Below are 26,909 nucleotides of genomic sequence, written 5' to 3'. Positions count from 1 at the left end.
TTAATTAGTAAAGATTTGTTCAACTAGGTCCCATTGTCCACTTTTCAAAGCCTTCTGTCAGATCTGGAATGAATACCAGGTATTCTTTTTAAAAACAAAAGAAAGTGCTGATTTATCTAATTAGAAATATTTATACTAAATTAAATGTATCATTAAATCCATCGACAGTGATAGAGTGATGCTGGGACCTGTGATTGTGGCTGAGTGATTAAGCCATTAAATAGTAATTCATTGTGTTCCCTCAGTGTACACTCAGCCTTGCCGGCTACATTTCTCTCCATTCCTCACTCAGTCCCATGCTGCTGATTTATGTGGCCCCTTTGTGAAGGGCTCAGAGGACCTCCTGGTAGGTATGCTCTGGGCTTGGACAAAGTGGCCTTCCACATGTCCCGCTGCAGGACTGGATGGCCAAGAAAGGTGTGTTCCTAATGTGGCCAAACTTTCATCTTTTGCCAATGGCAGGTGGTCAATGTGGGAGAGATTGCAAGACATATGATGGGTAGAAATTGAAGCTTCTGCCATCACGATGTGCAGCTCCAGCACTACAACATACATGGAGAAATGCAGGTTGGCACAGTAACTCAGTCTTCATGGCTGGATAGTTCAATAGTCTGGATAGCCAGTGCTATCAGATTGGTGCCAACAACATTGGGTTTGATCTTCATTCTGGCATGGAATAGAGGCAACATACCTCTTGCCTTTCTAGTGTGGATATTGCAGTGCAGTGGGTCAGATCTGCATTTGTCCGGAGACGGAAGAAAATGATGCATCACCCAAGGGTTGAATTTCTTTAAAATTTTCAGACCGACTGAACTCTTCTTGAGGAAGTATTGTTTGGAACTGTAGCTTTAATAAGTGAAGTGACTGATGGTGCAATAATCTGATATCACAGTAGGAATCCTCAGAACAGAACTGAAAGGGCATGGAATGACTGGAGAGCTTAGGAAAGGCTGTTAGTGGCTGCCTTGGTTAGAAGGTAACTCCAAAGTTAACTACAGTTACAGAGTAAACAGACAGAAGAAGACATACTAGCTTGATTAAGATTGGGGTTACCAACTGTACAATTTGAAGTGAATTTCAAAGAATCACAGATTGTTATGAGCAATCCATTTTGTGCCGTATTCCTGCATTCTACCTGTAACGCTGTACATTATTGATCCTCAATTAATAGTTTAATTCTGTTTTGAATGCTCTGATGGGCCCTTTCTGTACCACAATCTAACGTAGACCCTACCTTTACTCATTACATGGAAAGATTTTTCCTCATATCACTTTTGCTTCTTTCACTAATTATTTTAAATAAGTGTTCTCTCATTCTTGATCTTTTCACAAGAGTGAACACCTATGTATTTAAGCTGTCCAGACTTTTCATGATTTTGAATAGTTCAAATCTTCTCTCAGCTTTCTGTTTTCTCAGGAAACCAATCTTGGCTTCTCCCATCTATTTTCATAACTGAAATTCTACATCTCAGAAACCAATCTCGCAAATCTCTTTTGCACTCACTAAAATGTCTTTATACTCTTCCGAAAGTGCAGAGCCCAAAATTGGTTACAATTCTCCAGTTTAGTTCCTTGTACTCTTTTTGTGAAAAGGCCATAATGTTTGTAATCCTCCTGTCTCTAGCACCACCCCTGAAGTTTAAGGAAGACTGAATAATTATTGGCTGGACCTCAACTGTTTCCATTCTCACTTCCCTTAGTGTCCTTGAATGCATTTGCAACCTATCTAATAACTCTTTATTAATTCTGAATCCTTCTAGCAATGGAACATCCTCTTTCTCTCCATGGTCTGTTGCATCTTCTTCTTTGGTAAAAACAGATGTGATGCATCAATTCGATATTTCAACCATGCCATCTGGCTCCATGTATAAATCCCCTTTTTGGTCACTAATTGGCCTCACTCTACCTTTTACTGCACTTGACTATTTATATACCTAATGAAGACTTTGGATTTTCCTTTTAAGTTAACAGCCAGTATCTGTTCACACTCCCTCTTTGCTTCATTTTTTTATGCCCTTCTGAACCTTCTGTATTCAGCCTGGTTCTCGATTGTATTTTAAAACTTGTCATAAACACTTCTTTAAAATCTTGATCATCATTTCTGTCTCTTCTGTCATTCAGGGAGTTCGGAATTTGTTCGCTGTATGTTTCTCTTTGAGGGAAGAGACTTGAGTGTTCTTGAATCATTTCTTCTTTTGAAGGTAGCCCTTTTCAGGCAAAATAATCAGTCGTATAGGAGTGAACTGGTCAAAGACCCCGTAGTATTCAAAGGAATGATCACTTTCGTATTAAAGCAAAATGTCATGGATGATGCAGCAAGTCTGAGATAAAAACAGAAGATGGAAATGTTCATCAGGTTAGACAGCATTTGTGGAGAGAGTGACGGAGTTGACGCTTTATTTCAATAACCTCTTATCAGTAGACAGCAGCATTGACTGACTCCTGGGATTAGCTGTGGGCTGATGTGCAACATGGGAAAGTTCTTCTCCCATTTCTTTATGAGTCAGAGAGATGTACAGCACAGAAACAGACCCTTTAGATCAACTGGTCCATGCCGACCAGGTATTCTAAATTAATCTCCTCCCATTTGTCAGCATTTGGCCCATATCCCTCCAAACTCCTATTGATGCTTTTTAACTGTTGTGACTGTACCAGCCTTCACCACTTCCTCTGGCAGCAGGTTCCAATAATGCACCACCCTCTGCATGAAAAAGTTACCCCTTAGGTCCCTTTAAAATCTTTCCACTCTCACCTTAAATCTAAGCCCTCTAATTTTGGACTCTGCTACCCTGGGGAGTTCACCCTAACTCCGTCCCTTATGATTTTATAAACTCTCATAAGGTCACCCCTGAGCCTCTGACACTCTAATTTCTGGAGCAATTTAACATCATCCTCCCTGCAAACAGGGGAAATTTATATTAGATAACTCCAACCTATTCAGCGTCTCTCTATAGCTCAAACCCTTCAACCCTGGCAACATCCTTGTCATTCTTATCTGAACCTTTCAAGTCTCATAACATCTTTCCTATATCAAGGAGACCAGAACGGAACGCAGTATTCCAAACTTGGCCTGACCAATGTCTGGTACAGCTACAACATAACCTCCCAACTCCTATAGTCAATGCACTGACCAATAAAAGCAAGCATACCAAACACTTTCACTATCCTGTCTACCTGTGACTCCAATTTCAAGGAACTATGAACCTGCACATAAGGTCTCTTTGTTCAGCAACACTCCCCAGGACCTTACCATTAAGTGTATAAATACTGCCCTGATTTGTTCCATGAAAATGTAGCACCTCAAATTTATCTGGATTAAAGTCCATCTGCCACTCCTCAACCCATCGGCGCTGGTATTGCAGTGCTTCCTAAAATGAATTTCTTGAACAATTTTGCTCAGATTCTAAAACTGTTACCACCTGAAATAAAGATGGCTGTAATGGAGGAAGATTCTCCCCAAATTACGCGTCACCTCTCAGAGCAGCTTTGGAGTCAGCTAATACACCTGACTCTAGGCAATGTACCTGGATGCATGAGGTCACCCAATGGAGACAAGCCTCCTGATTATTAGCTTCTGTCTCCTGGTAGAAAACCAAACTTTACTTAATTTCTGGAGCAATTTAACATCACCCTCCCTGCAAATAGGGGAAATTTGTATTCGATTGGAGCATAAGGAATTAAAAACTCAAAAATTGGGTGGGGGGGGGTAATGAGGTGAGTGTGTGTGTGTGAGAAAGAGATGGGGGGAAAGTGTGCGGCCAAACTGCCAGAAGGCGGCAGGCTGGGAATTTAAAATTACAGTCTGGCTGGTAGATACACTGTCCTTCACGATTTCAAGTTTAATGTTGACCTGCCATAACAGATGATTGTTGTTAATTGACTGGGTAGGTATGAAGGGGGACTATGTGAAGCTGGTGTTTGGGTGGAACTGTAAAACTGAGTAATTAATAAACTCTATAAATAAAGATGTCTTTCATTCTGTCTCTTGGGTTTGGTTTGACAGTCAGTGCTCTCCAGTTGGTTAATGGTAGGTAGGAACAGTGAATCTAAGCTCTGTTTGGATACTTTTCAACCCTTCCCATCCTCATCCCAGTTGTCCCACAAATTTTCTTATCTTGTAGGTGGCAAAGGCCTAGTGGTATAATCACTGCTCTGTTAATCCAGTGACCTAGATGCGTTCAGGGGACCCAGGTTCAAATCCTGCCATGTCAGATGTGGAATTTAAGTTCAATAAAGACTATGAAATGAATAGTCTAATGATGACCATGAAATCATTGCCAATTGTTGGTAAAAACCCATCTGGTTCATTGAAATCCTTCAGGGAAGGATGTCTGTTATCCTTACCCAGTCTGGCCTACATGTGACTCCAGACCCACAGCAATGTGGTTGACTCTTAACTGCCCTCTGGACATTAAATGTTGGCTGAGTCAGAAATGCCCACACACTCAATAATGAATCAAAACAAGGCTCCAGCCTTTGACCTTCCGTACACCCCTCACCTCCAGGAGCCTCTGTTTTCTAATCCCTGGAATCCCAGACTCTGCTGACCTCCTTCACCCCAGTGATGTCTGATTCATTCCCTGATTTGTGACCTACCTGCACCAGAAAATGACAAACCTCTCAATCTGGCTGCAGAAAAATCAGATCAATTGAGTTCCCATTGTCAAATCTGACAGGTCCTGAGGGAGGTCTCTTCAGTCCAGTACCTCTCCTTCCTCACCTCTGAGTAAAACTCCACATGCCACTGAGAGGTTTCAAGCTACAGCACAAAGCAGGCCACTGAACCCCTTCCACCCCAAATTGCTATGGTTTTAGATAGATTTCATAAATCAAGCTAAACCTTTTGAGTTCATATGAGTTGTGGGCAAATGGAAATTACTCTTAAGTTGCTAGAAATGTCATGGAAATTTATTGAGAAATACTCTTCTTTGGATTCCTGCTGACTTGTCAGTGAGGCAATAAATCAGTGTTTGTTTCTTACTTATTAAATAAATGGATGGAATAGAGTGTAGTGACTCACTGAATGACTCTGATTGTTTCTTAGTTTGCATTGACTGGTAGTGTCTGCTTCTGAGGAAACAGGCGGTTTGTTTTTTTTAAGATAGCAGAGAAATTTGGCAAAAGTTAGATCAAATAAAGTGAGGGCTAACACACAAAGCAAGAAATAGTGCTCAAACGTGACAACTAGGAAATAATTGTGGAATTGTTTTCCAGTTAAACTTAACCAATAATAATGAAAAGGGACATGCACTGATGACTGTCCCAGATTTGTTTTCACATGAAGCATCTTGTCTTATTGTTGTTGCTGTGTGCTTTATTTAGATATTTTGCCTATGTTGTTACACAACTGATATCAATTTTACACTGCACTGAATACAAGACAGCATTTCCACAGTGCACTAAAGCGTTTCAATTGATGGCACCTTCAGATCAACTTGACTTGTGTATTTCTTGTAGTTTCTTGCTTTTACTTGACACATTTGATGAGCTCATTATGCAGCTAATGACTTTTTCAATATTCCACCCTTAGAAGCCTCCTGGCACTGAGATTGATGTCCCAATTAGGAAACTTTGCCTCTCTTGAGTATCAGTCAGGGTTGGAATCTGAGATGTCACAGAGCTCTGGGCAGGTAGTTAAACCCAGTCCAGAGGCAACTAGTTGAGAGACCTTAGTCTCCTGCAGCAGGACACATAAAAGCCATACGGATATTGAAATGTAAATAGCTGGCAGCATAGGCAGATAATTTCTTAAGCACATTATGTTATACACCTTGCTTACCTGCGCTGCAGCAACAGAATAATGGGTGTACTTCTCAAACAAGTCGAAATTGAACTTGAAGCCATTTCGAAGAATAGCCATTTAAAATTTTCAATTGATTTCAGCAATTGTAAATTGGTGAAAGACAGCATAAGACATTTGCGCATAAGAGAAAGATACAATTAAGCACAAAGTATAATGTAATTGATAAGTGATTGTAATATTATACCTGGAGGACCCTAAAGATTTTATCACCTTTCCTGCACTGTGAAGGCTGCCTGATCTCTGCTTTCCTGACAGCTGTCATATATCAGCAAGATCATTACAAACAAGCAACAAAGGTCTTCAGATGGCTTTATAAATTGAGAAGCCATAGAGTTTAGATAAACAGGGCTGTCAGTTGAAATGTTCATTACCATTCTGCATTCCTTTCAGATTTTAAACTCCCTGAAAGTGGCATCCACACCCTTTAAATGTTGTTCTTTTCGAATGACAGGCACTTATTGTAATGTTTTTTTCATTCATTGACCTTTGAATACCATGTAGGTAAAGGGTGATTGTACTGAGACCCTCAGGAGCAGCTTTGAGGCAGGGCTGGGTTGCTGTTGCTGTCGAACTGAAAGGAGATGAGCTGGATGGAAAGCCTGACAATGTAATGGTGGCACTCCAGGGACAGGAAGACAATTGTACCGGTTATCATTGACTTTCAGTACAACCCTGCTGAAGCCATTTGCCGTTTTGAAAAAAAAATACACAGTGCACAGGCATCGTGGGCCATCGGATCAGAGGAGAGACATCAGGTTATCTGCTCAATACATTGCAGTATCACAACCGAGGAGCATGACAGTATCAGGAGAAAGTGAGGATTGCAGATGCTGGAGATCAGAGCTGAAAATGTGTTGCTGGAAAAGCGCAGCAGGTCAGGAAGCATCCAAGGAGCAGGAGAGTCAACGTATCGGGCATGAGCCCTTCTTCAGGAATGCAGAGGAGATGACCTGGAGTGTGCAGTGAGAGAGGGACTCACTGAAATCCTTGTAGAGGGAGGAAGAGTGCTTCTTCAAGGAAGGCATCCTTGCAAGAGGATTCGCAGTAGGTTAAAATCTTCTAGGAGAAAGTAAGGACTGCAGATGCTGGAGATCAGAGCTGAAAACGTTTTGCTGGAAAAGCGCAGCAGGTCAAGCAGCATCCAAGGAGCAGGAGAGTTGACGTATCGGGCATGAGCCCTTCTACAGGAATCCTTCAGCACACCTGCAGAGATGGGCACTGGCTCTGTCAGTCACAGATCGAATACCGACAGGCAGAGAAACATGGCAATGCAGATGCTTTGTTAAAGCTACCACTGCTGGTGAAAACTATGCAGGAAGACAAGGTACCCATGTCAGCAAGGCAGTGCAGAACGTTACTTGGAATGACCCGGTCTTGAGCCGTATCATGGATTTAATCCTGAGAGGAAGGACTCGTCATAGAACTCAACTAGAATTACCCCCTTATCTGTCCAGGAGGTGGGAGTTGTCTCTATCAGATGGATGTTTAATGTGGGGAATGAGATTTGTTATTCGTCCCCGTTAAGAGGACAAGTGCTGGAACGTGCACAAGGCAACAGGCAAGGTGCCAATGAAGGAGATAGCCAAGAGCTACTTTCGGCTGAAGGTGGACTCCCAGATTGAGGAGAAAGTAGAATCCTGTGGATCCTGTGCATTAGTAAGGAAGGTGCTGCTGTTTTCACCCCTTCGCCCTTTGGAACAGCCTTAAACAACATGACAGCAGATTCACATCAATTTTGCCAGACGAGTAGGTGGACAGATCCTACTTGTGGTCATGTATGCCCGCTCCAAGTGACCCGAGCTGGTGGTCACAAAGTCAGTATCAGCGGAAGCAACAATATATTGACTGGATGAAATATTTGCCAGGTTTGGGAATCATAAGCAGGTTCTGAGTGACAATGGTCCACAGTTTGTTGTGCAAGAGTAGCTGGAGTTAGACATGTGAGATTGGCTCCATATCACCTTGTGATGAACAGGCAGGTGGAGAGATTTGTTCAAACCTTGAAGTTGGCCTTAAAGACCTTACAAAGGGAAGGGTCACGACAACAGTGATTTAACAAGTTCCTCAGAGGAACACGCCACACACGACGACCCAGTGCTCACCAGTATCCTTCATCTTCAACCACCAGCTGAGAACCGTGTTTGGCTTACTGTTTGGCAGGAAGAAACCTGACAGATGGTAGAGCGAAATCATGAAAGACAGATGGCCAAAGGATAGGAACCTTGCAGTTGAGATATTCCAATGAAGAGAGACCGTGTTGGCCCAGAATTAGATGTCTGGGGAAAATCGATCCCTGTGGTGGGGTGGCTCAAACAGGATTGTTGTCCAATTCGGGTACAGACTAGGGATGAACTGTCCTGGAGGAGACACATGAACCAGCTGGTCACTGTACCTCAGCAATGGGGGATAACACTGAGCTGGTCCAGATGGGGCCAGGGGTGATGACCAAATCATATGTCTCTGAGCCAGGGCTGATCATACCCAGGGAGGGCCAATAACAGCATTTTAGGGCAATAGCAGCCAATCAGAGAGCTACCAACAGAACAATGGGAGCTGCCGGCAGTCTGGGAGACTACATCAGAAAAGGTTCTTGAGGCAAGGAGATGGTCTCCTAGGAATCGCAATCCTCCTGTGAGTATGATCATGTCTGTGTAAACAACGGAAGAGTCATTTTCTTTTCCATGTTTTTGGAAATTTTCCTGACAATATTTATATGTTAGCCATAGCGCTTGTATAATAGTTGTTAGATGTATATATCGGGAAAGGAAAATAAAGGGAGGGTAGTTATGTGTGTAGTTGGGTGATTCTCCTTTAAGAGAGCAGGCCAGGTGACCTGAAAGCTGGAGATGGGAGGACGAAGTCTAGGTCATACTATGGAGCTGAGCAGATGCACAATAAAGTATTCCCTGTTTAGGTTTACCTTCCGTCTACCTTGTGTCCTATTTCTGGTTTGAGTGAACCACAAGCGCAGCAATGCTGAGGATGACATTCCAGCCTAGACTGTGAGGGTCTTCCATATTATCATCATCTGCTGTGTCCTGTGGAGTGGGAGGGCCCTTGCAACTAGAGGATTTGAAGAACCCTGTGGAGGAGGGTCAGAACTGGACAGTGACTCCCATGTATGGGGGCCTGAGCAATGATTACAAGGGAACAATCCCATTACATGTTTCCTGCAACTAGTATGCTCCAGAAACGCCCGTACAATAAAGACTTCTGCCTACTTTGACATGACATTCTTCATCTCACCGTTACTTATTCCCTTGCCACATCTGAGGAGACTCGGCCTGTTCCTGACACAGACAGAGTGAGGGGTGGGGGGTGCGGGGGAGTGGGAGAGCAGGCTTCAGCTTTAGATAAGACAGCATTCACTGCATCAACAACCCTCAACCTGTCAGTTATTTATTGAAAATGGTGCCAACACTCCTCAACAGCAACGAGGCTTTTGTGCAGCTAAACTAAAGGCAAAATACTGCGTATATCGGAAATCAGAAACAAATACAGGAAATGCTGGAGAAACTCAACAGGTCTGACAGCATCTTGGAGCAACAGAGTTAATGTTTTAAGTCCAATATGTTCTAAGGAAGAATTAGAATTCGTCTCAAAATGTTAACGCTATTGTTGTCCCCAGATGATGCTGGACCTTGAGGATTTCTAGCACTTTGTGCTTTTATCCCTCATGTAACTTCTTATGTGTTGGAAGTGCTGCCGTGGATATTTCCCCTGCATTTACGTCTGGAGTGGAGGTAGTTGCCTGAGACTTGAAGGATCCTGCCATGATCCTTCACAGGGGCAGGATCATCACAGCTACTGGAGACATTGTGGTCACTGACAGAGGGACTGAGGAGCCACTGTCCACATTCTGAGCTTTCTGGCTGATGGACTGCCCTCCCTCCCTGTGGGATGAGGGCATCCCGGCTAGGCCAGCACTTATTGCCCATCCCACAGGCAGTTAGGAGTCAGCCACATTGTTGTGGGTCTGGAGTCACATGTAGGCCAGACCAGTTAAGGGTGGTAGTTTCCTTCCCTAAAGGGCATTAGTGAGTCAGTTGGGCTTGTCTGGCAATCGACAGTGGATTCCATTCCAACTTATTGAATTCAAATTCCACCATTAGCTGTGGTGGATGCCCAGAACATTATCTGGCTCTCTGGATTGACAGTCCAGCAATAATATAACTAGGCCATTGCCTCCCTATCTTCTGGAGCTGGAGGGGGCTATAAGCCTCTGTCCGCTCTAATCTTGCCATTACTGAGAACCAAGGCTATGAGATGCAAGTCTAAACACATTTCCAACATCCATTGACTGTTCTGCTGCCCATGGCTGCCTGTTGTCAATCTCTTGATGGCGCTGGCCGCATGTATGTGTATCTGAGACAGAGCAATGCTCACAGCGTGGATAGACTTTCCTATAATTCACATGTGGTCATACACAGTTTCTGGCCAACACCTGAGGCCTGTGATCAGTTTAGTGTGGTATCTCCCAGTCCTCTGACTGTCAGAGGCTCCAAATGTCACAGCCTCCCTTAGATTGTGAATGAATACCCAACCTCAGACTCATAGAATCATACAGTACAGAAGAGGCCATTTAGCCCATCAATTCTGTACCAAAGAAACACTCCAAATTGACACTAATCCCACTTTCCAGCACTGGGCCCATAGCCTTGCATTTTGCAACATTTCAAGGGCTCATCCAATAACGTTTTAAAGGTTGCGAGGTTTCCCTCCTCCACTAGTCTCCCAGGCAGTGCATTGCAAATTTCCACCACACTCTGAATTTGTTTTTCCTCAAATTCCCTCCAAATCTCCTGCCTTTCACTTTAAAATGATGTCCCTTTGTACTGATCCTTCAACTAAGGGAAACAGCTCCTTTCAATTTGCCGTGTTCATGCCCCTCACAACCGTATATACCTCAATCAGGTCCCCTCTCTGCTGTAACGAAAATAACCAGCCCCTCCTCCTAGCTAATTAGCTGTGTCAGGCAGCACTCTGGGTGAAACTCCTCTGCATCCCAAACAGTGCGATCTCATCCTTCCTCTTTTATGGTAACCGGAATGGAACACAGTGCTCCAGTGGCTGAACCAGATTCCTGAACAGCTCTAACATAACCTCCTTGCTCTTATAATCTCTGCCATGATTGATATGTACCCTTAACCACCCTGTCAACCTATCCTGCTGCCTTCAGGGATCTGTGGTCAAGTAGCTCAAGATCCCTCTGTTCCTCTGAGCTTCCTAGTGTCCTACTTTCATTGAGTACTCCCTTGTCTTATGACTTCTTTCAAAGCGCACCACCTTATACTAATCAGGGTTAAATTCCACCTGCCACTGATCTGCCCCTCTGACTACTTCATCGATATCCTCCTGTAACCTAAGAAATTCTACAATGTAGGAGTGAACTGGTGGAGGGTGCAGGGGAGTAATGTGACCATGAACCTTCTGAGGAATTTTCAATCCCCCTCCTCAAAGGTGGAATATAGACCCTTAGATTCTGTGCATGTCCTTCCTCCTGAAGTGTAGAAAGCTGCATGAGACAGCATGGCCTAAATAGCTGCCGAGTAATACTTCACAAGGCTACGTATGTCCTTTTCAGAGCCCTCCACCCTTCTGGTCCATTTAAAGCCTTCTCTACCCCATCTGAATGCTGAAGCAGTTTGGGGCAGGTCTTATGGATATTTCTGGGCTATGCCAAGCAACAAAATAGTAGAGGGATAGATCCAACAGCACCTAAGTGGGCAGCATGGTGGCACAGTGGTTAGCACTGCTGCCTCGCAGTGCCAGAAACCCGGGTTCAATTTCTGCCTCAGGAGACTGACTGTGTGGAGTTTGCACATTCTCCCTGTGTCTGTGTGGGTTTCCTCCGGGTGCTCCGGTTTCCTCCCACAGTCCAAAAATGTGCAGGTTAGGTGAATTGGCCATGCTAAATTGCCCATAGTGTTAGGTGAAGGGTTAAATTTAGGAGAATGAGTCTGAGTGGGTTGCACTTCAGTGGGTTGGTGTGTACTTGTTGGGCCAAAGGGCCAGTATCCACACTGTAAGTAATCTAATCTAATCTAAGTCTTCAGAAAGCAAATGTGGGAATTGTGTTGGGGCACTTTTAGGTGCTCTAATGACTTATTCAAGTTGTGACTGATCTCAGAAGTACAAACACCTACCTATATGTTAATGATTTCACCCCTGGGTTTGAAGATAATGGCTCAGTGACACTGCTGGTTTATATTTGTTTAATCTCCGTTTATGTATCATGTGGAATCAAAAACTAAAGTTTCAAAATGTTTGCAATGTCAGGTAATAGTCATGAGCAAGGAATACAGAACTTGAGCAGCTCATGTGAACCATATTAATGTTCTCACCCTGCAAACAGCTCTCTGGGTATGTGCTCCGTTGCACTTTGTTTATAAGCAGGTTCAATTCAAAGAAAGATTGTGCATCCACAAAGAACCATTCATGACCTCAGAACTCTCCAAAGTGCTTTGCAGGTAATGAAGTACTTCTGCAGTGTGGTCACTGTTCTTACAGAGGAAACTACTCTGCCAATTTGCACAGAGCAAATTCTGAAAACAAAAATCAATGTGATAATGACAAGATAATATATCAGTTGAGATATAAATGTTGGCCATGAAACTGACAAGACTTCCACTTCTGATTGTGCAATCAGATCTTTATGAGGGGGCACGAAGGGCCACAATTTAACATTTCATCTCAAGGAAGCCTCCCCTGATAGTGCGGAATACAAGGTTAATGGTTAACGGTAGGGTTTTTAGTAAGGTGGAGCACCAGAGGGATCTTGGGGTCTATGTTCATAGCTCTTTGAAAGTTGACACGCAGGTGGATAGAGCTTGTAAGAAGGCCTATGGTGTATTAGCGTTCATTAGCAGAGGGATTGAATTCAAGAGTCGTGAGGTGATGTTGCAGCTGTACAGGACCTTGGTAAGGCCACATTTGGAGTACTGTGTGCAGTTCTGGTCACCTCATTTTAGGAAAGATGTGAAAGCTTTGGAGAGGGTGCAGAGGAGATTTACCAGGATGTTGCCTGGAATGGAGAATAGGTCATACGAGGATAGGTTGAGAGTGCTAGGCCTTTTCTCACTGGAATAGCGAAGGATGAAGGGTGACTTGATAGAGGTTTATAAGATGATCAGGGGAATAGATAGAGTAGACAGTCAGAGACTTTTTCCCCGGGTACAACAGAGTGTTACAAGTGGACATAAATTTAAGGTGAAGGGTGGAAGGTATAGGGGGGATGTCAGGGGTAGAGAGTGGTGGGTGCATGGAATGCGCTGCCTGTGGGAGTGGCAGAGTCAGAATCATTGGTGACCTTTAAGCGGCAATTGGATAGGTACATGGATAGGTACATGGATAGGTGCTTAAGCTAGGACAAATGTTCGGCACAACATCGTGGACCGAAGGGCCTGTTCTGTGCTGTATTATTCTATGTTCTATACTCTAACTCTCTCAGTACTGGAACTAAGCTGCCAGCCCTGGTTTATTTGGGCTGAATTCTTTTGAGTGGGACTTAAATCTGCCAACCTCTGGGCTCAGAAAGGAGTGGAGTGTGGTCAGTTAATGTACATTGTTGATATTATCACCAAGCAAATATTAATAATTTCAATATTTGCTATTAGATCAAATATCAAGCCAACTGCTGCTGTGTGCAGAACAACAGAAGCTAAATACGCTGCTTTTAACCTCAATATTAGATGTCTAATCTAAGTTTGAAAGCACATTGTGAAAATGACAGCAACTTGATTTATTTAAGTGTTATAATGTGCAACTTTAACAATGTCTCTTGTGTTAGAGTGTTGAAGCTGCAGGACCCACGAGAAGGACCTCCCTGCCTGAAGCTTCACGAGCTTATGATGTGGACCATGCATCTACAGAATGTCTAAACTGGGTAAGTGTTGAGTTATCTCTTCATCAGATAAACAGTAAAAAAATACATGTGAATGGATTAAAAACAACAATGATACAGGACCAGCACTTATCTTCTTTTTGGAGTGTGCTCTTGCAGTTGCTAAAATTAGAGTTTTCTAAAAAAAAATTGCTTAAAAAAGCACTGTGGTCCTGCAGAGTCGTAGTGTTAGATGCATTGCAGAGTAAGAATTCCTATGTTTGGTACCTGGCTGGTGCTAACTTAGCTATTCTGAACTGGGAATGAGTAGAGTAGCTAGGTTGATTGCAACACTCTGGACCGTGAAAAGCTCAAATATGGCACCAAATTATGTTTACTCCATTAACTCTGGAAGTGACCTTTTATGTACGAGGCATCAATTGCAGGTAGTTGACATGGAGATAGTTGTGGATGATCTGACTGAGGTACAACTATGTGGTGTTAGCGTTGGAGATGTTTCTTTGGAAACTTGATGAAAGGCGAAATAAAATATTCAAATTGCAAGCTGTAGGGTGTAGCCTGAGACAACGACCAGGAAGTGGATTGGAAGTGGTGGCAAAGGGACAGCCTTATGAGTGTCAGCTGAAAATACCGACTTTGATCAAATCAGTAACTTGATTTTGTACGGAAGTACTCTGGCATGAAGTCTGTTGTTGTGTTGTTTATTATAAAGGAGGCAGTGTGCATGAAATTGCGAAGGAGATGTTGCTGGATGCTAAAGTCTTTTCAAAATACTTGTTTCTTCAAATTATGCTAACTGTACACTTTAACTTAGCATGAGGTGCAAAGTCTTGCTTCTCTCTTCAGAACTCCTCTCTGTCATCGTGTGACTTGTTATAGCAACACTGAAAAGTTTCCCTATTTATAGAGTCAAGTGCTAACTCTTTACCCCTCATCTCCCTCAAGTCAACGGCATTATTGAATATATCCAATCTTCTGTACTAACAACATCAAGCAAGTAGCTGGTGAGGGAAATTGTTATCAACATTCATGTAACATCTCATTGTTCATGGAATATGTTGGAGAGGGGCAGCACACAATAAGAAGAAGCAACAGGCCAAAGGGATAGTTCAACAAAAACACAATACCATTGATGCTGAGACTCTGAGTGCTGGAGAAACTCAGCAGGTCTGGAAGAATCTATACACGGAGTCATTGTTCGTATTTCGAGTCTAATAAAAGACTCCTCTTTGAAACTTCAGGGAATAGATAATAAAGTTCTGAAGAAAAGTCATTTCAAATTCTAAATATTAACTCTGTTTCCTCTCCGCAGATGCTGCCAGACCTGCTGAGTTCCTCCAGCATTTTCTGCTTTTAGCTCAAGGATAATTCCTTGGCATACTCTGGAGCTGAATGAGGTCTACATCTGTGAACTGAGGTGCTTGCTGGATTTTCCTGTCCACCACCTGCATCACCACAGCATAGTTCCTGCAAATGTTCATCCCCTCCCTGCCGTCTTGAGTGGCATAGCACTGGTGATAGAAACAGCAATCAGCCGATCACCAGTTTTTCCATATACTATAAGTGGCTGAACATAACTTGGCTTCCACTCAGCGAGTTCTATCACATCAGTTTTGATACCGGCAGCCATTTTGGATATTTCGGGTTTTGCGACCTCATATCATAGCCAATTGTACAATCATACATGTCCCATTCATACTTTTTTTATCAATCAAGCAAATGAACAGAAATGAATACACTGCTCGTGAACATGTGCATCCCGTGTTAATGCATTAACTTTGGTTTTATAAGTGCAAAACAATCCTGAACAATCAGATTGGTTTTGAATTTTGAATGGTTATTGCTCACATAATTTTCCATTTTGCAAAGCCATTCGATAGATTGTTATCACCATGAGTTAAACAGGACCAGTTTTCTTAGTACTTAATTAGCCTCAAGCCTGTATATTAATGTCTGATTTGTGTAGTCAGAATTATTTCCAGAACGCCACGTTACATGAGATGGCTACGACTGCTTAAAAAAATTATCATAAAAATAAAGCACTATTTTGTTTCAGGCTTTTGGGACTTTGCTGCAAATTACTGAGGTGTGCCTACCAGGCCAGGCAGCTTTTGTGGAGAGAGAAACAATTGATATTTCAGGATTATTATGTTCCATGAGATCTGGGAGAAATTAGAAATAGGTTTTAAGCAGGTAAAATGAGAAAGAGCTGAAAATATGTTGCTGGAAAATATGTTCCTGAAGAAGGGCTCATGCCCGAAACGTCGAATCTCCTGCTCCTTGGATGCGGCCTGACCTGCTGCGCTTTTCCAGCAACACATTTTCAGCTCTGATCTCCAGCATCTGCAGGCCTCACTTTCTCCTCAAAGTGAGAAAGAGAACAAAAAGGGAAAGCCAGTGTTAAGATGTAAAACAGGAAAAATTAAACAACAAAAGAAGCAATCATGCAGCAAGAATTCTGGGTCAAGAAAATCAACACAAGAAAAGCAACACCAGGTGTGTGTGGTTGACTGATGAACAGCTGCTTTGTGAAAGCATTTAATAAAAGAGAAAATGAAGAGTGAAATCAAATCCTGTGATAAATGAAAGGAAACAAAATGGAAGACAGAGCTTATGGTCTGAAATTGTTGAAGTCAGTGTTGAGTCCAGAAGGCTGTTGAGGGCCTAATTTAGAGGTGAGATTGTTGTTGTCCAAATCTGCATTAAGCTCCATTGGAACACTGCAGTGGGCCGAGGGCAGTGAGGGAGCCAGGTTGAAGCTGTAAAATACTAGGCCCTGGGAGATTCAGGGTCTTGCTTGCAGATTGAATGGAGTTACTCCCCACAAAGCAATCAGCTGATCGCTTTTTGGTTTCCACTACTTGTAGAGCAGAAACTGTGAGAAGTGAATGCTAGTGGCTTGAAATTTGCACAGAAATTACTGTTTCATCCAGAAGGAGAGCTTGTGCAGAGAGAGGAGAAACTGCTGAGTTATTCCATGATATTCTGTTTTTATTTCTTTTGCTCAAATGGGACAAGTTGGATAAATCAATTTTAAAGACTGTAACTGTAGTCAGTGGACCTAACCTATTGGAGACCATGGTCCTGAAGTCCTGTTCCAGGCTGTGATTGAAATAAAAGATGTGCTGATTATTCATTTTGTAGGGATTAGACTAAATTTGAACTTGTCTCCTCATTCCAAAATGAGCTAGATATGAGGATACTCCTTTTGTCCTTGTGCTCTTAATAAGAGTGGAATGGTGATTTTAAAAAATGCCTTCTTGGGGTGGGTGTGTTATTGGCAAGGTCAGCATTTATCACCCATTCTAGTTGGCCATGCTGTCATTGACATGGTGTAGGCACATCCATAATGGCATTAAGAAGCAAGTTCCAAGATTTGGTGCCAGTGACAGTAAGGAAACCAGCGCATTCATTATTTCTGCTGTCACCTCTTTTCGAAGGTAGCTCATCAGGTCCTGTGGTCTCGTCATATTTTAGTCCCTTAAGCTCCTCCAATATGTCTCTCTAATGATATGGATATCCTTGAGTTCCTCGTGCTTCTTAGCCATTGGATTTATTCTCTATTTTGGCGTGTAATTTATGTCTTCTACAGTAAAGAAAGGACAGAAAAATGTTCGTTCAGTATCTCTGCCAGTTCCTCATTCCCCATGGTACTTTCTCATGTGATTTTCCTGAATTTAAAAAACAACAAAATCTTTCCATCTTAATTTAACCTGTGAAAAAGTAACTGCTCAATGCAATTGTTATTGCTTTTTCTGTACTTTGTCAAAATAGATTAAATTTTTTCTCTCTCTCCTACCAATGCTTCTATGAATAGCTCAGGAGTCACCTTCAGGAGCGACAATCCTAGCCATCCCAATTAACATGGCATGGCAATAATCCTGACTACACAAATCAGACATTAATATACAGGCTAATTAAGTGTCACCAAATTTTCAGTATTTGTACTTTGCTTAACATTAAACCAACTACTGTATCAGCATGATTGCACCAGGGAAGGTGATAGTGATGCCTCTGGGCTACCTTCTACCCCAAGTATAACAGAACCTGTGGAAGCTTCATCAGTGTGCACAGCCACCCACAGACGTGCCCTGAGAGTGGAAGAGAAACATCCTTAGGACAGCCAGTGATGATGATGAGTAAGTCAGAACATCAGGCTAATATTCAGGGGGGGGGGGGGGTTCAATTCCCGCCATGGATATTGAAATGTAATTTCAATAAAAACCTGGAACTAAAAGCCAGGTTGACCATTGTTATAAAATCCCAGCTGGTACACTAATGTTCTTCAGGGAGGGAAATCTGCCGTTCTCATCTGGCCTAACCTAAAAGTGACTCCAGTCCCACAGCAATATGGTTGACTCTTCTAATTGTCCATGGCTAAACTGTGGATAAAAAAAGCCAACCTTGCTGTGGGCCTCTCCTGTTATTACCATTAAACCAATGTATATAAATATTTGTATGTGTCTACTGGCTTAGGATTTAGGTTTGGAATTCTCATGGAAGGGATTTCTTCTACCATGACCCAATCCCCTTAGTGCTGATTTAGTTGGTAAACATTGTATGCCCTACTCTACCAGTAATCTGGATGGAGACAATGTAAAGGAACTCTTACACTTTATTCTCTCTATATATGCATTATTCCATCTTGGTGTATTTATCTAGGTGGTTCCTTCTAGTTTCCTTCTCAGATTATTCTGCCAATGTCATGCTTACAATATCACTGACCAATTTGTATTGATGCTTTACTCCACATGTAAAATGTTCATGTTCTCTAACACAAGGATACCTCCATTTAGCGATGCCTCACTGATTCCTTCATCGATTTTGAATGTTCTGGACAACATCCTTCTTTAGTCTGTCTGATGTAAGACGTGGATAGCCAAAATGTCCTCCGGTTATTAAAAAAAAACAGACTGAGCACAGTCTAGTACAGGATCTTTGTAATCATCATTTATCCTGGTAGATTGTCAGGCTACTGTACATTATTAGCATAAATCTGTGTGAATAGGTCACTGCATTTCAGATTATGTTTAAAAGCTCATATCTTTCCTAATTAGCCATCATATTTCAATAGATTTCAAAACCTAAAACAATAATAAAAGCTTGATCCCCAAAAGATTGCTGCCAACAGTCTGTTATTTATTGAATTAATGATAGCTAACCATTAGATAACCTTTTGAGGATCCTGTCAGTATACTGCTCACAATAGGAATTTATTTTGTTGAGAATTTTAAAAACTTTCCTATTGATTTAGAAGCAGGAAATGGAAAGAGCTGTAAATTAATAAATGCCACCTTCTACATTGGTATTTTGGAATTGTTATTGCAAAGTCCGGTATCAGGTTACAGATTTTATAAACAAGACTTTGTTAAAGATTTTTTCAATGTCATTACACCCACTGGTCCCACTATCTATTACTGGGATTGTATATAACAAGTAGGTTTTTTTTTCATGAAGTTTGTAAGGCAGCAGCTCAAAATCACAGACTGCTTCTTTTGTTTTCTGTCACTGGAATGTTTAATGGTTGGTGGGAATAAAATCGAAGGGAGTGAACATAAAAGTCTTACTGGCAATACTTTATGTTGTGGTCAGAACTCTCATTATAAACCTTCAATCAGATTGTAAGATGGGTGTGTACTTATAATTGCAGAGGTGGTGCAGAAGTCTGCCTTTAAGTTGTTTTGAGGTTAATATAGCTTTTGATGTCTTCTGTGCCATTTAAGAGATGAAACCATCTGTTGTACCTTTGAATTTCAAGGTAGTTTGGTTTATGGAACATGTTTCAGTGGATAAGCTTACCTACCACAGGCATTCCCGAGATTCATATGCCTTCATAACTATAGGCTGTAAAATAACTTATAGCTGCTTGTAAATTCTATCTGCATCTTTATTTGCCTGATCTGAGGAAAGGGTTAGGCTGACTGTAGTGTCCTGTATCTGATACAGGACAAAGCAGACCATAAAGTAGAGGACAGAATACCTCTCTGAAACAAAGAACCCATTAATTGCAGATTTGTCATAGATACTTCTAATTTTCGGCAATCTCGATTTCAGTGGATTGTGTTGTGTGCCTGAAAATGAAAGGGACTTTTTGCTTTGTACAAAGAATTGTGTGATTTGAGAAAAAAAAGGAGACAAAAGAAATGGGCTAATGTTAAGTTTGAGTGAAAAGTAATTGCCTTTGTGCTTAGAATCAGTGAAAGGAACTGCATTGGATACAGGTTAAAAGAGAAGGAACTGGCAGTCATGGGGCTCATTTGATGGCCTAAAAATGTTGCAATGCATTTCACCGCCAATGAAGTTCATTTAAAAGTGTAATCTTAGAGAAACACTGCAATCCCACTGTAGGATATGTTACAACAAGGGGACAACCAGCCAAGCATATCAGCCTTTCTACCTCTCTATTTGCAACACAGTAAAATTAAAACATCAAAGACCCCCAAATAGTCACCCCAATGGTTCCTAACCAGACTTTGGAATAACCAACCCCAAACTTTGTGAATAATTAATTGCCATCCACCAGTTTTTTTTAAATCTTGTACAGGAGACTTAACGATTTATTAGATACACAATAACATCAGCAGAGAGAAAATTAAACAAAACAGTAAGTTGATTAATATCTATGCTTTAAACCCAACATGTGTTTTCAGCTCCATTCATATAAAAGACAGAGAGACAAACAAATGTACTAAAGGGTTAACTAGAAGAGAAATGACAAAGCTGGTCAGATTACGTTAATAACTTTAACAATGCTTCACAGGCGTAAATGTGGACTCCTTGGCTTTGTTTTTCTGAACATTGATCAGGGCCATCTTCTCAGTTCACTCAGGCAAAGGCAGTAGTACGTCTACCTCACCTGTCTACTCTTTGGGATTTCAGAAGATGGTATATCAGATTAAGTAGGGAACTTTCAAATCTTCATGCTGTCTCAGCATTATTCAAGAACCTTCTCTCAGAAAACATAGTTTAAAAAATACTTCAGTTCTGATCCTGCCCTGATAGACACTTCACAAGACTTCAATTTCCATTCAACAACCAACATCTACTTGAACATGGGGTCTCTTCCAGACTTGCTGGAACCAATTCTTATGAACTGACCCCATTACTAACCTGCTTCTGTTACCTGCTTAAACACAATGCTCTTCTTGGGGTCACTGTATTTTGGAATATTTTTAATTAAAACTCAGCCTGCAATTAGCCTCCATGCCTCAGAAGCAAACAAAGCATGTTTTCTATTCTTTTCCTTTTACCATAAGCTGCCCCAAACTCTGACAATCATTTCCAGCTCACAATTCAAAATCAATTAAAAGAATGACAATAAAAATAATGGAAAATCAGTGAGGATTCTCGCAGATTCTTTACAAAGTGAAAGGAAAATGTGTGCTTGGCAAATACATGATTTAATGGCATTAGTCATCAGTAGTAGATTAGATTAGATAACCTACAGTGTGAAAACAGGCCCTTCGGCCCAACAAGTCCACACTGACCCTCCAAATAATATAACAAGAAAAGAAAAATCAGCAACAAAATAAACAGAAACTCTTCTTTTTTTCAATCCTTGATGATTTATGAGTTTTGCTGTCAAGGAAAGCATTTGTTGCCCATCACTAATCACTGTTGAATTGAGTGACCAGTGGCCTACTTCAGAGGGCAGTTTGGAGTCATGACATTGGTTAGGTCCATCGTCACATGTAGACCAGACCAGGTAGCAACAGAAAGTGTTCCAATTCTAAAGGATATTAGTAAACCATATGTTTTTTTAAAGATTGTAATTGGTCATTTTAGCAGCTTTTTAAAGCCGTCAGAAATGAAATATAAATTCCACCAGGTGCTGTATTAGAACTGGAACTCAGGTCTACAAAACAGTAGCCTGGACCGCTAGATTATTAATCCAGTGAAATTACTACAATGCCACGATCTCCCCTTAACTTGAATCTATAAAGTGGTGTTAAGGCAGGCAAGTGTTTCAAGGAACTTTACAGCCCAGCAGCAGGTTGTAGATAAACTATACCTACTCCATTGAGGAAGGACAGATGAGGAGTTGTTGCCAAAAGATTGGTGAGGGACTCAAGATAATACTGCATCTGAAATATCACAACTGCTTACCTAAAAATACAATGTTCTTGGCCACTTCATTTATTGAAACTGCTTTCTACATGATTTATTTTTCTCTCTAGCAGTTTGATGTAATTCCCCGGAGATAGTTTTCTCAGTAGTTCCACTGGTTCTTCTATTTGATTATCATCAAATGGTGGCTCAGTGATTAGCACTGCTGCTTTTGATTCCAGGCTAGGATGACTGCCTGGAGTTTGCACATTCTCCTTGTGTCTGTCTGGGTTTCCTCCCACAGTCCAAAGATGTGCAGGTTTGGTGGATTGGCCATGCTAAGTTGATCACAGTATGCAGAGATACAGGCGAGAGGGGTTAGCCATGGGAAATGCAGGGCTACAGGGATGGTGTAGGGGATGGTCTGGGTGGGATGCTCTTATGAGGGTTTTTTTGGACTCGATGGGCTGAGTGGCTGCTTCCACACTGTAGAGGTTCTTTTCTATATGAAGGGTGAATTCTTGTGAACAAAACCACATTTTAAAGAGTGATGAGTGGCTGAAGGGTGAAGTGGGAGGGCAGGATTCCATATTCTATTGTTAAGGAAGGAAAAAAAGCACGTTGGACACTTTATGGCTCCATTTTCCTTCATGTTTAAAGGATAATTATTGCATCAAAGTGTAGTGTTAGGACACTTTAAAACATGGGTGCTCCATGGGAAATGGCCTATTGATCAGGAACTTATAGTTTATGAACTGGAAACTCTTTCTACCTTTACCAGGCTGAGGAGATGAACCCTCTCACTATGCTGGAAGAGGTTACCACAGTCGAGAGCAGGCAGGATGTGGCTGTAACGCTAGTAAAGATCTTCCTGGGTCAGGGCCTGGTGGTGCCATTTCTTGACTACCTCAATATGAGAGAAGTGAACAAAACAAGTAAGTACTGAATTGTGCAAATGAATGTTTCGGGCAGTCTGCGCGTGAGAAGGAGGCTCCACTTTTTGTTTGGTTGTGCTACCCGTTATTTTTTCTTAATAAATACAAGAGCAATCACTATTCAAGTATCGTTTGATTGGGTAACAACAGTGTTTCTGTTCAATATTTCACACTTCGCCAAACGTTATTTTGGGGAATAAATTAGAAAGAAAACGATTGGGAGATCCTTCTGTCTGCCATTTTAGAATCAGATGCAATATGTCAACGCAACTCACCAATATCACAAGGTGGTCCTGTTAGACAGTATATTAGACAGTATATCTAATGGATCAAAAAGAAATCATCAGCCTGTTAAACAATTTCATAATGATTTTTCCACATTTTGAGGATGATGAGGTGTGTGAGAGTCATTGAGTGGACAAGATGCATGTAACAATGACCGCTACAGTCCATGAGGCTTGCTGAGGTGCATTGACAGCTAAAGTCAGTGGTGGCTCTGTGGTGGTGAGGTAACATAAAGAATGACACTTACCTTTGTAGATCACAGAAGATCGTTAACCTTTTTCCTGCTTAGCAGTCCATTATGTTTCACCTAGGGCACTGCACTAACCCTGGCCATGAACTCAGCCCATGCTAGCTGGGTCTGGTGGAGTAGCTTCCTTGCCGGTCTGCCAGAAAAAGGCACTGTGCTTCGTCCCACTATGTCATCCATCAGCACCTCCAGGTCACTTCAGAAAGACCAAGGAACCAACTTGCCTCTCTGGGCCATTTCATCAGGGATAATGCTGGAACACCAGAGTGAAAAGTGTAGATCTTGGCTTGCAACTGAAGTGTTGTGGAGCCGGGGCCTAAATATGCTACCAGTGCTATGAGAGATTAAATGTCCTGGAAGCAGTGAGCACTCCTGCCTCTCCTGCCATATGATTCCAGGAGATGGGCTTTTAAGATGCCAGTTACATCACCAATAAGCTGAAGTGTGTCACAATGGGTGAACCTCATCAGATGTTACTTTCCATAAGTGTAGTGTAAATACAAGGTGAATCTAAAGTCTAGGCCCAATGTGATACCACTTCAAAGAGGAATAGAACCGCTTCATAGGAATCTCACTCTACCTCAAATTACACCTGTTTTGCCCTTGAGACCAAAGTAGTCTCACAACGTTAGTAACAGTGGAAACCAAAAGCTGTTTTGCATCAATTCTTAACCTGTAATGGGAATATGCATGAACATTATAATCTGTACAGAATAACCTGACCGTTATAGGCAATTAATCAGGACAGGGTTTGAAGTGCATTACAGATTTTATTGTTCAGTCTGTTAGAATCATGTTTACAAAGCTGTCACAGCCAAAGGAAGTGATTTCCAGATCATCAATTCTAACTATGTTTTAGTTAAGGTTATTTCAGTGCAGAGCTGCACCATGTGATTACTGCAAACTAAATCAACATTTTAAAAGGATCCAAATGAAATCCAAAGAAGTTATGAGTTTGTTGACTTTTCTAAAGAATTGACTGTTTAACAGTGAATGCCTTCATTCAGAGGGTTGTAAATCTTTGGAATTCTCTAACTGAGGGCAAATAGTGCTCAAGCTTGAATAATTCAGGGATGAGACCAAAATATTTTTAAATTCTTATGGGAAACAGATGGGAATTAGGTAGATCAGTGAATTGAGGCCAAATATCAAATTGAGGGGCAGCACTGTGCCCCAGTGGTCAGCACTGCTGCCTCACAGCACCAGGGTTCCAGGTTCGATTCTAACCTTGGGTGACTGACTGTGTGGAGTTTGCACATTCTCCCAGTGTCTGCATGGGTTTCCTCCAGGTGCTCCAGTTTCCTCCCGCAGTCCAAAAATGTGCAGGTTAGGTGAATTGGCCATACTAAATTGCCCATTGTGTTAGCTGCATTAGTCAGAGGGAAATGGGTCTGGGTGGGTTACTCTTTGGAGGGTTGGTGTGGACTTGTTGGGCTGAAGGGCCTGTTTCCACGCTGTAGGGAATCTAATCTAATCAGCCACAATCTTAATGATGATAGAGGAGCTGTATGGCTTCTGAAACAACTCCATAGAGGCCAGTATCCCATTACCCCAAGTCACCCTTTATTTACACTTGGAGAGTCCTTCACACTGATCCAGTTCCCTTAGAGGCAGTTCTAAGAGTGGACAGGGTGTCTAATACTCTTGTTTATGTCTGTCAGCCAGGGGTCCCTGATTGGACCAGATTAACATCCCCAGTCAGGGAACTCATATTCTATGAGGTCCACCTGACTGACCTCATCACAATCACTGCAGTCTCCTAGTTTTGATTTGCCTTGTTACCCAGTCATTTTTGTACTTTGTTAGCAATAAATTACAATGGTGTTGTGTCTTATGTATTTTGTGATATTAGATTTTTGCCACAGAACTTATTTTAAATTGAATTATTTGCTAAGTTTTGAAAGGCATGAAAGGCATTCATCATCAAGTAGTGCAGGGTGGGCTTGACACTAGTTACTTTTGTAGTCACTAGTCACTTGCATAATTATTTGCATGCGGTGCTGTTAAACAGAATGACCAAACTCATAATAAGTTTCTGTTTTAATCCTAATGCAGATAAAGCTCCATGTTTTCCTCCTGTTGTTCCAGACTTATTCTGATTATGATCAAAATCCCCAATGATTTGTCATTGTAAATTCCCTAATGGTATTCTTGTTTGCTGATTTTGTGTAATTTATTCTTATTGGCCATTAATAGCGTGATGCTCATTCTCCACTAATGCTTTTAAAGAATCACATTTTCATTGTCAGGGAAAGAGTAAAGTCACAAGAATGCCATTTCTTGGACATTTTCAGGGTATACTGAATGTGTTTCAATGCTAATATTATCATCATATTGCTGACTTTGACAAATCTGTTGAAGGTATGCCATCATATATTTTCAATAAAAGCATGGTTAGCATTGAAGCTTTACCCAACGCTTTCTAATCTCATAAATGCACCAACAATCAACAAGTACAGTTCAGTCTCTATACCTTTCCAACTGATAGGTCAACATGCCTCAACAATTTCTTGACCTCTATAGCAAATGTTGATATTATTGTGCAGATGGAAACAGCATGAAAGTACAATTCAGCACAAACGTACAATGTTCATCTCATTGCTGCTGAAATCTGAACTGAGGGTTAGGACAGGGTCAGCCTGTTAGAACATTGCCTCTGAGTCACCTGCACCAGAATGGACAGGATTGGTGTACACTTTGGAGAAAAGGAGGTGGCACAGGAATCAAGCAGCAGAACAAATAGGTTATACAGAGGCAGTTGCCAAGATCCTTACTTTACTGGGGACTGACTGCCTGTCCACAAAACAACATTTGACAATCCCCACTAGGAATGATGGGAATCCTTACAGGAGTACTTTGTCAAGATGCTCCTTCTGCGTAGCTAATGAGATCTAATTCACTTTACGTCCCAATGCTCCGCTGCACGTCAATGTAAAAATTCAAAGGGCAGGAATTCCTTTAGTTTAACCTCAACTTCACATTGCTCCCTTTGTTTTGTAAACCCAGTCCATTCTATTAAATGTGCATTATTTGGACTGACACTGATTTACAAAAGGTTGTCATTGTCTTTAAATGGTTGTGGAATTCTATGTATAAGACATCATTGCTATAGATCATAACCATGACTTACAATAGGATGATCATACACTTGAATGATAGACTTGGTTTATTTGTCATTTGTCTCTTGTTGTATTTCTTATTTTTCTGTAACTTAACCCTTATAATTGAACTGTCATTCTAGAAAATCTACTTGCAAGGCCAATATATCTTTACTAAGAAAAGACACCCAGAACTGCTCTGAATACTTCAGATATGGTCTAACCAGGGATTTAATAGATGATGTACAATTTCTACACCCTTGTGTTCCTGTTCTCTAGATATAAAAAGAAACATTGTTCGTTTTTTTGGATTAAGCTGTTTAAATATTTATGATATTTTAATAATCCCTGTATCTGGACTCGAAGTCTCTGAGACCTTCACTGCTTCTAAATTGACACCATTTAAACAGTATCCTGCTCTATCCTCTTTGAATTTGAAATGGTCGCCCTCACATTTGCTTAGATTAAAATCCATTTGCCACAGTTTGGCCCATTCACTTTATCAATACCCTTTTGTAGTTGTATACTTCCATTGACACTGCTTAGGGTACCATTTGTTTTTGTGTCATTGGCAAACATGGATATGTGGCTTTCTATCTCACCAGGTGTTAGTAAATGTAATGGATCGGTTCTTGTCTGACACCACCAATCC

At 41.5% G+C, this 26,909-nt stretch overlaps 1 protein-coding gene across 2 annotated transcripts in view; it reads left to right on the top strand.

Moving 5' to 3' along the window:
• LOC132827109 (rasGAP-activating-like protein 1) overlaps window positions 1-26,909 on the top strand; it is a 267,843-nt gene that overhangs the window by 137,280 nt on the left and 103,654 nt on the right. For both annotated transcript variants that reach the window (XM_060843598.1, XM_060843597.1), the window contains exons 10-11: window positions 13,593-13,688; window positions 22,474-22,627. In XM_060843598.1, coding sequence (XP_060699581.1) covers window positions 13,593-13,688; window positions 22,474-22,627 — 250 coding nt within the window. The remainder of the gene's footprint in view (window positions 1-13,592; window positions 13,689-22,473; window positions 22,628-26,909) is intronic.

The sequence above is a fragment of the Hemiscyllium ocellatum genome, chromosome 24 (assembly GCF_020745735.1).
Source record: "Hemiscyllium ocellatum isolate sHemOce1 chromosome 24, sHemOce1.pat.X.cur, whole genome shotgun sequence".
NCBI classification, from domain to species: domain Eukaryota; kingdom Metazoa; phylum Chordata; class Chondrichthyes; order Orectolobiformes; family Hemiscylliidae; genus Hemiscyllium; species Hemiscyllium ocellatum.
This window is presented reverse-complemented; position numbering and strand designations above follow the sequence as displayed.